The sequence below is a fragment of the Oncorhynchus gorbuscha genome, linkage group LG23 (assembly GCF_021184085.1).
Source record: "Oncorhynchus gorbuscha isolate QuinsamMale2020 ecotype Even-year linkage group LG23, OgorEven_v1.0, whole genome shotgun sequence".
NCBI classification, from domain to species: Eukaryota; Metazoa; Chordata; class Actinopteri; order Salmoniformes; family Salmonidae; genus Oncorhynchus; species Oncorhynchus gorbuscha.
In genome coordinates this window covers 62,369,773-62,384,925 of record NC_060195.1, presented here as the reverse complement: position 1 = coordinate 62,384,925, position 15,153 = coordinate 62,369,773, and the positions used below count along the sequence as shown (strand labels likewise).

Here is a 15,153-nt window from a genome sequence, read left to right as displayed (position 1 = left end):
GCAGAAGTTATTTTTTGAATGGCCAGTCAAAAACGAGGTAGATCTGGATAGGGATTTACTTCCTTTGTCAACATATTAAGAACCGTATATGATAGGTCAACCTTGAGAGGTTGGAGCTTTAATATTAGTGGTATCAATGTCATGGAGATACAAACTACACTTCCCCGAAAGTTGGTTTGGTATCTCCTCTGTGATTGGTCGCTCTGACCAACGCCCTTTGCCCCTTCCCTCCTAGCCACAACTCCTTTCCTAAGCACTGTTGTAGAGCTAACATCATTGGATTGGTAGAATAAGCAACATGTTAAATGTATCAGGCATTATACATGTGTCACTCATCTATATGTTGAAATCGTTTTGAAACCTAAAATGCACTGTCTGTGTGTGTGTAGGCCTACAGTCTAAAACAAGAGAAACACTCAAACTGATCAATATTTATTGGAGGGTTAAACATCTATCAACCATTACAATCATAATTGTACATAAAGTACTGACACCCAGCAGCAGTTACTGGGGACAACTGAGATCATTCTGTTCAGTGGAAAACAATCAAGCTCTCACAGTGTTGTGGGTTGAAAAGTCCTCACCCAATACCCTGTCTAAAGAACATACCTCATTTTCAAGTTTTGTTATTGTTTTTACAGCACCAGGGGATCATGTTGTATGACCCTACCTTTTAAGTCCTCATTGTTTTTCCATTACCCAGATTACTTCATTCTAACACTGCGCATTGATTGGCTTAGATGGAAGTTTATTTTAGTATATTAGTTTGACAGACCGATAACATACTGCATATGTATTGTTCAGGTCAGGTGAGCAGAGCTGGGATAGGATGACGTGTGTCTGGGTATTACTGAACCAAACTTATTGTGACACACACACACACCCCAGAGTGCAAACAGCTACAATCAGGGAATGGTGTCTGTGTTATATTCTTACATTCTAACACAGTTTAAAACACTAGTCCAACCCAGTTTGATCCAGTTTAACCCAGTAAAGAGACACATTCTAACCGAGGTCAACAATCAGGTTGAACCCAGTTTAAAAGCCTTATCTGCTTGTCTAACCTGGACATTGGTCTGAAATTCTGACTGCAAGATGGCTTTGTGTTTGCAGCTGCATAGACACACACACACACACACACACACACACACACACACACACACACACACACACACACACACACACACACACACACACACACACACACACACACACACACACACACACACACACACACTAGAGGTTTTCCTGCAGCCAGTCCATGTATCCTCTGATCATTCTTTCCCCCACATCGAAGAAAAACGGCCAGTGAGCAAAACTCAAGGCGCCGTGGAAACCGTCGTCATAGTGATGGCTGGAAACCGCGACGCCAGCGTCTTGTAGCCTCCTGGTGTACATCAACCCATCGTCTCTGAGCACATCGTACTCACACGTTACAATGTAAGCTCGCGGCGTTCTACCCAGAACCCCCTGCTCTGCCATCAGCGGCGCCGCTCGGACATCCAGCAACCCCGACAGAATATCACCCTCCTGCCCTGTGACCTCCTGTGACCCCATCTCCATGCCAACAGGCTTGTAATGCTTCATGTGTTTGGCTGGCAGAAGGTTGGTCCAGTTGAGATGGGAGCGGAGGGAGGGAGGGATGGAGGGATGATGGAGGAAGGAGGGGGACAAGAGGAGGGGATGGAGAGAGGTATCAACCCCCAGGTAGAGCAGCCAGAACCTACGGACAAAGAGAGAGAAGAGTTACTAACACAGGTGTGTGTGTGACTGTGTGTGTGTGCAGATGTGCACCAGTGTGTGTGAACATGTACGTGTGTGTACCTGGCCATCATAGAGCGGTGTAGCATGGGCATGTTGTGGTTCTGTTGGTAGGATGGAGTGTTGAGGTCTAGACCCTGGAGGACTGGGTAGATTAACGCCTGAACACTGAACTTCACACTCACGCTGTCATCTACCGAGATCTGTGAAGACAGGGAGAGTGTGTTAGTGTGTCTGTGTAGACACGTGTGTGTGTGTGTGTGTGTGTGTGTGTGTGTGTGTGTGTGTGTGTGTGTGTGTGTGTGTGTGTGTGTGTGTGTGTGTGTGTGTGTGTGTGTGTGTGTGTGTGTGTGTGTGTGTGTGTGTGTGTGTACCTGCTGTGCGACCGCTGCAGCCAGGTTTCCTCCAGCGCTGTCGCCTGACACAGCCACGCGCTGTGGATCTACAGACAATTTTCCCAGAATGCCCGGCTCCAAGAAGTGCTTGGCCGCAGCCAGACAGTCCTCATACTGCACAGGGAAATGCACTTCTGGAGCCAGACGGTACCTACACACACACACACACTTATGGTAAAATGTACAAAAAACACTTTTTAATCCTTTTAACAGTTCTGTTCAAACCTTAACTTGTAACTATAGCGTTATAAGAACCCAACACTTTCCTGTTGTGTGTGTGTGTGTGTGTGTGTGTGTGTGTGTGTGTGTGTGTGTAGAACTGAAGCTAATACAGTGTGAAAACAGGAGACACTTACTCAACAGACACAACCACTGCATTCAGCTCATCAGACATCTGCCTACACAAGACATCATAGCTCCCCATCTCTGAGAGGAAGACAGGGAGAGGGGGAAGAGAGAGGTGTGAGAGTAGAGAAGGAGAGAGAGATGGGGGAGTAGAGAAGGAGAGAGAGATGGGGGGGAGTAGAGGAGGAGAGAGAGAGAGATGGGGGAGTAGAGGAGAGATAGAGAGAGGAAGACAGTGAAAAACCAAAGGTTGTTACATTAGGATTACATCATGAACTAGATGTGTTTATGCTGGTAAACATACACACACTTACTGGTGGTCCCCAGGGCCCATCCTCCTCCATGGTAGAACATCACAGCCCTCCTCAGACCCCTGTCTCCTCCCCCCGCGGCGGGGGGCTCATACACGCGCACTGGGACTCTATCAAAGTCCACGTCACTCACCCTCATCCCGCCTCCCTGCCCTCCCGCCATCTCTCCCGGGGACCCCAGCCCCAATGTGGACCCCCGAATCACTGTGATGTGGTGACTGAGACCCAGACACTGGCACAGGTCACCCTGGGGGAGAGGGGGAGGGAGAGAGAAGGACAGAGAGATAGACCTTTGAATGAGGTCTGAGAGAGCTGGAGTATCCCTGGTAGTTTAGTATGCTAACCCTGTTCTAGGAGCTAGGGCTTTGACGTAAGAGTGAGTGTTTGTTCTGTCCTACCAACATGGTCAATGTCACAACCTTGGCAATGACCACCATAGGAGTTTGCAAGTCAGCACAGATCTTTGACCAGGATAGGGCTCCCCAAGGCCCCTTTTAACAATCTGTCTCTGTCGGTCCTTTCACCTACGAGCCTAAAGCCTGGGGTCTAGACAACGCTGTGAATGTTGCTCTCTTCTCCACTGACACAAGTTACATCAGCTAAAGGTGCTCTGTTCACCCCAGTGTGTATGTGCGTGTTTGTTTATGTGTCTTTACCCCAGGCACTACTTACACTATGACTGTGTGAAATCTAGGTGAAGGGTCACACACACACACACACCCACTAGAAATGATCTTGTTGTAAGAAGGTGCGTGACTGGCTGCAGGGAAGTCAGGCGCAGGAGAGCAGAACTGGGTCATAACTGGAGCAGTTTAACATGCAAAAACCAACGGCACCCAGAACAACAAAATATGGGTACAATATAACCCGTCGCGAACCAGTCAGATGCACAAACACTCTACAACAAACAATTTCACACACAGACATGGGGGGGAACAAACCAGGTGTGTGGGAAAACAAGACAAAACAAATGGAAAATTAAAGGTGGATCGGCGATGGCTAGAAGACCGGTGACGTCGACCGCCGCCCAAACAAGGAGAGGAACCGACTTCGGCAGAAGTCGTGACACATGTGCTGTATTTAGCTAGTTCAAATCAATTATCCAAATATGATTTCACACAAGGGATGGAGAAAGCACAGTAAAGCATTGTTTTATGTCTATCACCAAATCAGTTCACATGTTCTACTTGTTCAGACTAACTAGCTAGCTTTACAACACGTCACATGTTAACTGCATTATAAACTATCTAGCTAGTTTAGCCTCCAATTCAGTGTCTCAAACCAACAGGCCTAAACCTGCTGCACCTGACTGGGATACTGTCACACCCTGATCTGTTTCACCTCTCTTTGTGATTGTCTCCACCCCCCTCCAAGTGTCGCTCATCTTCCCCATTATTCCCAGTGTATTTATACCTGTGTTCTCTGTTTGTCTGTTGCCAGTTCGTCTTGTTTGTCAAGTCAACCAGCGGTTTTGTGTCAGTCCCCAGTCTCTCTTTTCTCGTCCTCCTGGTTTTTGACCCTTGCCTGTCCTGACCCTGTGCCCACCCGCCTGATCACTCTACCTGAGCCTGCCTGCCGTCCTCTACCTTTGACCCACCTCTGGATTACCGACCTCTGCCTGCCTTGCATCTGAGTCTTACCTTGATTCATGATAGATACATAGGTCGAGGAATAGAGAAAGTATTGCATTGCCTACTGACGTTACTTGTTAACACAAAGAACTGTCAAGCTAATGCAATGTAAAGTATGATTGGGTTTATAGCTATTCTTGTTTCTTACCACTTGCAGCATAGCTCGGAATAAGGCGTCCAACAGCATCAGTTTCAAATGACCCTCGATGGCAGCAGGTAACGGTGTATAGATGTAATAAGAAACACCCACCGTTAATATCAATGTTACTACAATAGAAGACAACTTCATCTTGACAACACCAGTATTGCTCGCTATCTCCCCAACATGAACACGTATATCAACGGCAACATAGGGCTGTGCAGTCAGTGTGACAACACTGCCAAAGTCCAGTGTGACGTAACGTTTGTTAGCTTTAATATTAAAGATCCGGAATTTGCTCGTTAATACCTAAACGGAACATACAATAATTATAGAAATGGCATATTCTGAATACGCGGACGATAGCGAACAAGTTGCACGCCTTGTTTTTGCAATTCGGTGTCGTATTTTCTTTTTAGAGTCGAAATGTAAAACGTTGCCATCTCCTCTGCTCAGCAGTAAAGTCTTAAAACTGCGACGTCTACTTTTGCATGTTAATGAAACATGTCAATAGTTTCTTAACCACGTGACATCGCTATCAAATCCACGGCAATTTGCAGAGCTTCTTTTACTTTATCAATTCATTTTTATTCACTTTACAGAGAAATACTTAAAAAAAAAAAAACGTAAATTCTTCCACCCAATAGGACTAGATGAATAGAAACAACTTTGGTTCAGGGACCTCGCCCGTCCTATCTATGGCAATGACTCTTTTATTTGATTTATTTTGGCTGTTTTCAATGAAAACGTTTTCATGTATGAAAAAAAATACTTGTTTCTAACTTCGATAGCTTCCACCCCATATCACTTGAACCAACTTGTTTTGGTTCATGGACCTCATCAATACAATATAAGGAAATTACTTTTGCAGTTTTTGACTTGGGCTATTTTCTATAAATGTAATATCACTATATGTAAAACAATAAATAAAAAGACTTGCTTAAAACTTAAACAACTTCCACCCCTAAGGAGTTTCATAAATAAAACCACCTGTTATTTATTCAGGGACCTTGTCTGTACAATCTACAATCTCATATTTTCTGACTACAGCTATTTTCTATGCTATTGAATGGACTTCCTTCAAACGTCAATAGCTTTCACACCATGTGACTTTCATGAGTACTACCAACTGTTATTGTGCTTTTGGGAGTCAGTAAAAATGTATGGTGTAAAAGGGACATTATTTTCTTTAGGAATGTAGTGAAGTAAAAGTAGGCAAAAATATGAATAGTAAAGTTTAGATACCTAAAAGAAACGACTACTTTAAAAATGTTTTACTTACGTACTTTACACCACTGCATACATTATACATATGTTGACATTTTGAAACTCAGTGTCTATATTGCACCGGCTGTGTGTGTGTGTTACAATCATAATTATACATAAAGTACTAACACCCAGCAGCAGTAACTGGGGACAACTGAGATCATTCTGTTCAGTGGAAAACAATCAAGCTCTCAGTGTTGTGAGTTGAAAAGTCCTCACCCAATACCCTGTCTAAAGAACATACCTCATTTTCAAGTTTTGTTATTGTTTTTACAGCACCAGCACCTTTTAAGTCCTATATATTCTTACATTCTAACACAGTTTAAAATACCAGTCCAACCCAGTTTGATCCAGTTTATCCCATTAAGAAAGACATTCTAACCCAGAGGCACGAGATGAGGGCGGACACCTTCTCATGGCCCGAAGGAGCCGGGTGGACGTTTGCCAGGTAGAGATCCACCTGCAACAGGAAACCCTGGCAGTGTGCATCCGTCCCATCGTACTCCCGGGGAAGGGCGAGACGAATTCCACTGGGACCGGGTGCAGAGGGGGTGAGTAGTGGAGACCCCGGTTGTGCTGGTGGAGGCGCTGGAGGAACTCCCTGTCTCTCCCAGCGGTCCATGGCAGCACCGAGAGGGAACCTGCTCCTGCTGACTCCATATTCGGGTGTGAAATTCTGTACGAAGGTGTGTGACTGGCTGCAGGGAAGTCAGGCGCAGGATAGCAGAACTGGGTAATAACCGGAGTATGTTATCATGTCAACAATCAGGTTGAACCCAGTTTAAAAGCCCTATAAACATCTGCTTGTCTAACCTGGACATTGGTCTGAAATTCTGACTGCAAGATTCAGTGTCTCAAACCAACAGGCCTAAACCTGCTGCACCTGACTGGGATACATAAGTCGAGCGATAGAGAAAGCATTGCATTGCCTACAACTCGTTAATGTAAAGAAGATTCTGCAACTTCGGGCACTTTGCCACAGCAAGCTTTCAGAAATGAAAATGTATTGAAACACCATTTTACCAGTATTATAATCGTCTTTGACTTGTCTAGAAATAATATCTGATCATGGCTGCGATCGTACTATTCAGGAATTGATATATTTTTGTAGTTTTTCTCAGACAGACAAATGTCATTTCCATCACGTCATTAAACATTTGAGTTGAAAATGAAATATCATACAATGATTTTATAACACATTTCTTATACATTTGTACATGAACTTGCATTAAATATCCTTTTCTTGTCCTTTTTCCCTGTTGTTGCTCTGCTGTTGACATCACGTTCATAGAATCTAGTGTGTTTCTCGTCTGTGGCTGTGCTAATGATGTTACACTGATTCTTCCTGGAGTATTGAAGACTTGAGGGCCTGTTTTCAGTTGCCCGCATTGCTTTTGCTGAAAATCCAAACTCTCTGTTTGCAGCTTTGTCCAGGCTTTCATACTTTCTCAAGATGTTTCCTCGGAGCATTTTTACTTTTGCTCTAACTTTGCAATGATGGCATTTTGAAACAATAAAATCTTCCTCAAGTTCTTTGGAGTTCCCTTCATTTTCTGTTTTGTCGTTGGGGAATCTTGTCTCTCCATTTTTCTTCATCAGTTGATAATACATTTGCTTTTGTATTTCTCAGTTTTCCGTTAAGCTTGATCAAGTTTGACATTTGTCATGCAAAGATCTCTATGTTTTGGAGCGTCCTCTTCCAACCTTTTTCCTTCCAGCAAGTATTTGACTTGTCATTCCTGTTGCAGGTGATGAGGAATGGGTATCAGGGCGTGCATCAGGGCAGGTAAGTTAGGGGCAGGTATGATGGCCTCATGTTCTGGCAGCAAGTCATCTGGTGACTGAGGTGGTGTGTTGCCTGATAGGTACAGTGAGGGAAAAAAGCATTTGATCCCCTGCTGATTTTGTACGTTTGCCCACTGACAAAGAAATGATCCGTCTCTAATTTTAATGGTGGGTTTATTTGAACAGTGAGAGACAGAATAACAACAAATAATAAATAAACGCATGTCAAAAATGTTGTAAATTGATTTGCATATTAATGAGGGAAATACGTTTTTGACCCCTCTGCAGAACATGACTTAGTACTTGGTGGCAAAACCTTGTTGGCAATCAGAGGTCAGACGTTTCTTGTAGTTGGCCACCAGGTTTGCACACATCTCAGGAGGGATTTTGTTCCACTCCTCTTTGCAGATCTTCTCCAAGTCCTTAAGGTTTCGAGGCTGACGTTTTTGGCAACTCGAACCTTCAGCTCCCTCCCTGGCTAGGCCACTCCAGGACCTTAATGTGCTTCTTCTTGAGCCACTCCTTTGTTGCCTTGGCTGTGTGTTTTGGGTCATTGTCATACTGGAATACTCATCCACGACCCATTTTCAATGCCCTGGCTGAGGGAAGGAGGTTTTCACCCAAGATTTGACGGTACATGGCCCCGTCCATCGTCCCTTTGATGCGGTGAAGTTGTCCTGTCCTCTTAGCAGAAAACACCCCCAAAGCATAATGTTTTCACCTCCATGTTTGACGGTGGGGATGGTGTTCTTGGGGTCATAGGCAGCATTCCTCCTCCTCCAAACACAGTGAGTTGAGTTGATGCCAAAGAGCTCCATTTTGGTCTCATCAGAGCACACCACTTTCACCCAGTTCTCCTCTGAATCATTCAGATGTTCATTGGCAAACTTCAGACGGGCATGTATATGTGCTTTCTTGAGCAGGGGGACCTTGCGAGCGCTGCAGGATTTCAGTCCTTCACGCCGTAGTGTGTTACCAATTGTTTTCTTGGTGACTATGGTCCCAGCTGCCTTGAGATCATTGACAATTTCCTCCCGTGTAGTTCTGGGCTGATTCCTCACCGTTCTCATGATCATTGCAACTCCACGAGGTGAGATCTTGCATGGAGCCCCAGGCAGAGGGAGATTGACAGTTCTTTTGTGTTTCTTCCATTTGCAAATAATCGCACCAACTGTTGTCACCTTCTCACCAAGCTGCTTGGCGATGGTCTTGTAGCACATTCCAGCCTTGTGTAGGTCTACAATCTTGTCCCTGACATCCTTGGGGAGCTTTTTGGTCTTGGCCACGGTGGAGAGTTTGGAATCTGATTGATTGATTGCTTCTGTGGACAGGTGTCTTTTATACAGGTAACAAGCTGAGATTAGGAGCACTCCCTTTAAGAGTGTGCTCCTAACCTCAGCTCGTTACCTGTATAAAAGACACCTGGGAGCCAGAAATCTTTCTGATTGAGAGGGGGTCAAATACTTATTTCCCTCATTAAAATGCAAATCAATTTATAACATTTTTGACATGCGTTTTTCTGGATTTTGTTGTTATTCTGTCTCTCACTGTTCAAATAAACCCACCATTAAAACTATAGACTGATCATTTCTTCGTCAGTGGGCAAATGTACAAATCAGCAGGGGATCAAATCATTGTTTCTCTCACTGTAGGTCTCCATTGCAAGTGTTCTCTGTAAAGTCTGTCTTCTATTCCGTTGGTTGCATTTCCATTTCCATCTCTTGCCTCTTTGTTTTCGCTTTGTAAGCTCAGAGATAGAAATCACTTCTCCCTTCTCTCTTTTCTTCCAGTATCTCTCCCTGTCTTTTTGCAGATGTTCCTGGTATCGTATAGGATCATTATTTATTTTCTTTCTTATGTCTGTCATGTTTGTCATTTATTATCATGTCTTGTCCCTGTGCTCCCCATGCTATTCGTTTCCCTCTGCTGGTCTTATTTGGTTCTTTCCCTCCTATCCCTCTCTCTCCCCCTCCCTCTCTCACTCTCTCGCTCTCTCTTCTCTCTATCGTTCCGTTCCTGCTCCCAGCTGTTCCTATTCCCCTAATCATCATTTAGTCTTCCCACACCTGTTCCCGATCCTTTCCCCTGATTAGAGTCCCTATTTATTCCTTTGTGATCCGTTCCTGTTCCGTCGGTTCCTTGTATTGTATTCACCATGCTGTGATTGCGTTTCGCCCTGTCCTGTCGTGTTTTTTGCCGTGATTGTGTATCACCCTGTCCTGTCGTGTTTTGTGCCTTCATCAGACGCTGCGTGTGAGCAGGTGTCTCAGTCGACTACGGCCTGCGCCTACCCGAAGCGACCTGCAGTCTGTGGCCGCTTCTCCAGTTGTTTTCCCCTCTCTACAATTCTAGAGGATTTCAGTTATTCCGTTTTGAACATTAATAAACTCTGTTTCTGTTAAGTCGCGTTTGGGTCCTCTTTTACCTGCATGACAGAAGGAACCGACCAAGGAATGGACCCAGCGACTTCAGACGCTCGTTACACTGCCGTCGAGATCCAAGGAGCCATGCTCGGCAGACACGAGCAGGAATTGTCCGCTGCTCGCCATGCCGTGGAGAACCTGGCCGCTCAGGTTTCCGACCTCTCTGGACAGTTCCAGAGTCTACGTCTCGTGCCACCTGTTACTTCCTGGCCTGCCGAGCCTCCAGAACCTAGGGTTAATAACCCACCTTGCTACTCCGGGCAGCCCACTGAGTGCCGCTCCTTTCTCACGCAGTGTGAGATTGTGTTCTCTCTCCAACCCAACACATACTCTAGAGAGCTCGGGTTGCTTACGTCATTTCACTCCTTACTGGCCGGGCTCGAGAATGGGGCACAGCTATCTGGGAGGCAAGGGCTGATTGCTCTATCAAATTCCAGAACTTTAAAGAGGAGATGATTCGGGTTTTTGACCGTTCAGTTTTTGGTGGGGAGGCTTCTAGGGCCCTGGCTTCCTTATGCCAAGGTGAACGGTCCATAACGGATTATTCCATTGAGTTTCGCACTCTTGCTGCCTCTAGTGAGTGGAACGAGCCGGCGCTGCTCGCTCGTTTTCTGGAGGGACTCCACGCAGTGGTTAAGGATGAGATTCTCTCCCGGGAGGTTCCTTCAGATGTGGACTCTTTGATTGCTCTCGCCATCCGCATAGAACGACGGGTAGATCTTCGTCACCGGGCTCGTGGAAGAGAGCTCGCATCAACGGTGTTTCCCTGCTCCGCATCGCAACCATCTCCCTCCTCTGGCTTTGAGACTGAGCCCATGCAGCTGGGAGGGATTCGCATCTCGAATAAGGAGAGGGAACGGAGGATCACCAACCGCCTGTGCCTCTATTGCGGAGTTGCTGGACATTTTGTTAATTCATGTCCAGTAAGAGGCCAGAGCCCATCAGTAAGCGGAGGGCTACTGGTGAGCGCTACTACTCAGTCCTCTTCATCTAGATCTTGTACTACTATGTCGGTCCATCTACGCTGGACCGGTTCGGTGCTACATGCAGTGCCTTGATTGACTCTGGGGCTGAGGGTTGTTTCATGGACGAAGCATGGGTTCGGAAACATAACATTCCTTTCAGACCGTTAGACAAGCCTACGCCCATGTTTGCCTTAGATGGTAGTCATCTTCCCAGTATCAAATTTGAGACACTACCTTTAACTCTCACAGTATCTGGTAACCACAGTGAGACTATTTCTTTTTGATTTTCCGTTCACCGTTTACACCTGTTGTTTTGGGTCATCCCTGGCTAGTATGTCATAATCCTTCTATTAATTGGTCTAGTAATTCTATCCTATCCTGGAACGTTTCTTGTCATGTGAAGTGTTTAATGTCTGCCATCCCTCCCGTTTCTTCTCTCCCTACTTCTCAGGAGGAACCTGGCGATTTGACAGGAGTGCCGGAGGAATATCATGATCTGCGCACGGTCTTCAGTCGGTCCCGAGCCAACTCCCTTCCTCCTCACCGGTCGTATGATTGTAGTATTGATCTCCTTCCAGGGACCACGCCTCCTCGAGGTAGACTATACTCTCTGTCGGCTCCCGAACGTAAGGCTCTCGAGGATTATTTGTCTGTGTCTCTTGACGCCGGTACCATAGTGCCTTCTTCTTCTCCGGCCGGGCGGGGTTCTTTTGTTAAGAAGAAGGACGGTACTCTGCGCCCCTGCGTGGATTATCGAGGGCTGAATGACATAACGGTTAAGAATCGTTATCCGCTTCCCCCTTATGTCATCAGCCTTCGAGATTCTGCAGGGAGCCAGGTGCTTTACTAAGTTGGACCTTCGTAACGCTTACCATCTCGTGCGCATCAGAGAGGGGGACGAGTGGAAAACGGCGTTTAACACTCCGTTAGGGCATTTTGAGTACCGGGTTCTGCCGTTCGGTCTCGCCAATGCGCCAGCTGTTTTTCAGGCATTAGTTAATGATGTTCTGAGAGACATGCTGAACATTTTTGTTTTTGTCTATCTTGACGATATCCTGATTTTTCTCCGTCACTCGAGATTCATGTTCAGCACGTTCGACGTGTTCTACAGCGCCTTTTAGAGAATTGTCTCTACGTAAAGGCTGAGAAGTGCTCTTTTCATGTCTCCTCCGTTACTTTTCTCGGTTCCGTTATTTCCGCTGAAGGCATTCAGATGGATTCCGCTAAGGTCAAGCTGTCAGTGATTGGCCCGTTCCAAGGTCACGTGTCGAGTTGCAGCGCTTTTTAGGTTTCGCTAATTTCTATCGGCGTTTCATTCGTAATTTCGGTCAAGTTGCTGCCCCTCTCACAGCTCTTACTTCTGTCAAGACGTGTTTTAAGTGGTCCGGTTCCGCCCAGGGAGCTTTTGATCTTCTAAAAGAACGTTTTACGTCCGCTCCTATCCTCGTTACTCCTGACGTCACTAGACAATTTATTGTCGAGGTTGACGCTTCAGAGGTAGGCGTGGGAGCCATTCTATCCCAGCGCTTCCAGTCTGACGATAAGGTTCATCCTTGCGCTTATTTTTCTCATCGCCTGTCGCCATCTGAGCGCAACTATGATGTGGGTAACCGTGAACTGCTCGCCATCCGCTTAGCCCTAGGCGAATGGCGACAGTGGTTGGAGGGGGCGACCGTTCCTTTTGTCGTTTGGACAGACCATAAGAACCTTGAGTACATCCGTTCTGCCAAACGACTTAATGCCCGTCAAGCTCGTTGGGCGTTGTTTTTCGCTCGTTTCGAGTTTGTGATTTCTTACCGTCCGGGTAGCAAGAACACCAAGCCTGATGCCTTATCCCGTCTGTTTAGTTCTTCTGTGGCTTCTACTGATCTCGAGGGGATTCTTCCTTATGGGCGTGTTGTCGGGTTGACAGTCTGGGGAATTGAAAGACAGGTTAAGCAAGCACTCACGCACACTGCGTCGCCGCGCTTGTCCTAGTAACCTCCTTTTCGTTCCTGTTTCCACTCGTCTGGCTGTTCTTCAGTGGGCTCACTCTGCCAAGTTAGCTGGTCATCCCGGTGTTCGAGGCACTCTTGCGTCTATTCGCCAGCGCTTTTGGTGGCCGACTCAGGAGCGTGACACGCGCCGTTTCGTGGCTGCGTGTTCAGACTGCGCGCAGAAGAAGTCTGGTAATTTTTTTTTCTGCTTCTGCTCCTGGTCTTGCTGGGTCTCAGTCTGTTCCCTGCCATCGCATCTCTCCTGTTCTTGTCCCTGCCCTTGCTGTGTCTCAGTCTGTCCCTAGTTCTCATTTTTTTTTTTAGAGTAGTACCCTAGTTTCCCTTTTTATCGTTTTTCGTTACGGTCCTGAGGAGAGGAGTTGGGTTCTTTCTCGGGACGTGCTGGACCGTTTGATCTATGATTTCCTCCGTTGCTGCCAGTGTTCCTCCTCGAGAGCGCCAGGAGGCGCTCGGTGAGTGGGGGTACTGTCATGTTTGTCATTTATTATCATGTCTTGTCCCTGTGCTCCCCATGCTATTCGTTTCCCTCTGCTGGTCTTATTTGGTTCTTTCCCTCCTATCCCTCTCTCTCCCCTCCCTCTCTCACTCTCTCGCTCTCTCTTCTCTCTATCGTTCCGTTCCTGCTCCCAGCTGTTCCTATTCCCCTAATCATCATTTAGTCTTCCCACACCTGTTCCCGATCCTTTCCCCTGATTAGAGTCCCTATTTATTCCTTTGTGATCCGTTCCTGTTCCGTCGGTTCCTTGTATTGTATTCACCATGCTGTGATTGCGTTTCGCCCTGTCCTGTCGTGTTTTTTGCCGTGATTGTGTATCACCCTGTCCTGTCGTGTTTTGTGCCTTCATCAGACGCTGCGTGTGAGCAGGTGTCTCAGTCGACTACGGCCTGCGCCTACCCGAAGCGACCTGCAGTCTGTGGCCGCTTCTCCAGTTGTTTTCCCCTCTCTACAATTCTAGAGGATTTCAGTTATTCCGTTTTGAACATTAATAAACTCTGTTTCTGTTAAGTCGCGTTTGGGTCCTCTTTTACCTGCATGACAATGTCTGTGACCTCTGTGCTGATTTATGTGGCATCTTCTAAAAACAAAGAAAAATACTACTTAAGTTTCCCAATTGTGCACACCGTAGAGCATTTTGTAGATTAAAGTCATTTAAAACATGATTAAATGAGCCTACATTTTAAAAAAATAAAGTAAAAAGTAATAACAATGGATTTTTGTCATTTCCACCATGTTCTGTCATTTCCATCACAGTTACGTTTGTGATGGAAATGACACTTCTGCTGTTTTTTGGAGAAAAATGACAGATTGCTTAGCATGCTTTGGCCAGTATTACAGCTAGCATATGGTTTACACTAAACTAAATACATCAAATATATTTAAAAAAATCTCAATTCTACCACAAATGAAAGAAGTTGTAGCCTGTTTGGAAATGACTGACAATTCAAATATTCTCACAGGCAATATTTACCTCGCTTTTTCTTCAACTTCTGGACATCACATCTGGAACAACTTTCCTCTGCAGCCATGTCCTTCAGTGTCACTATATGTTATTATGGTAACTAAGGTAACATTCTATTGACAACTTTATATTGAGGAATTTGCACTCAGTGGTGGAAATGACACCACTACCAAAGGACAGGTATATTTTGTGTAAATAACAATATAAAGGCCATACTCACAATAAATGTTGATATGTTGGTTTATTTAATTGACTCTTTCTCTAGAATATAACATTACATAATGTGAAATTATGAATGTTTTCTCATAGAAAAACATAGCAGAAGCTCAAAAGTCTGGGTCAGGGACAAGGACAGAACAGTGAAATTGAGGTATAAAATGCATCTGATGAGAAGCTAAAATAGTTGATAGTGACGTGTTGAAAAAAATATGGGGTGATTGTAGTTTGAACTTAACAAATAAGGAATAAAAACATTTTTTTTCCTTCTAAAATCCCCAAAATGGACTCTTGAGGACATAGAAGTTCCCGTAGTTGCCTCTGATTGGGAACCATACCAGGCCAACATAGAAATAAATGCACTAGATCACCCACCCTAGTCACACCCCGACCTAACCAAAATAGAGAATAAAAAGGCTCTCTATGGTCAGGGCGTGACAGTATCGCTGCAGAATGCAG

At 45.5% G+C, this 15,153-nt stretch overlaps 1 protein-coding gene across 1 annotated transcript; it reads right to left on the bottom strand.

The window, feature by feature from the left end:
- Positions 1-416: 416 nt before the first annotated feature.
- LOC124011428 (neutral cholesterol ester hydrolase 1-like) lies at positions 417-6,514 on the bottom strand. Its single transcript, XM_046324795.1, has 6 exons — positions 4,592-6,514; positions 2,816-3,059; positions 2,513-2,582; positions 2,136-2,307; positions 1,825-1,964; positions 417-1,723 (listed from the first exon to the last, which is right to left on the bottom strand). Exons 1-6 carry the CDS (start codon positions 4,730-4,732, stop codon positions 1,237-1,239), a joined length of 1,254 nt encoding a protein of 417 aa, XP_046180751.1. The 5' UTR covers positions 4,733-6,514; the 3' UTR covers positions 417-1,236.
- Between the last annotated feature and the right edge of the window lie 8,639 nt (positions 6,515-15,153).

Excerpts from the sequence above, each read along its gene's own strand:
- LOC124011428 (XM_046324795.1), bottom strand. The coding sequence starts at position 4,732 with ATGAAGTTGTCTTCTATTGTAGTAACATTGATATTAACGGTGGGTGTT. Across the intron at positions 3,060-4,591 it reads TCCGAGCTATGCTGCAAGTG|GGTGACCTGTGCCAGTGTCT; the intron begins GTAAGAAACAAG and ends CCTCTCCCCCAG. Across the intron at positions 2,583-2,815 it reads ATGGGCCCTGGGGACCACCA|AGATGGGGAGCTATGATGTC; the intron begins GTAAGTGTGTGT and ends TCTTCCTCTCAG.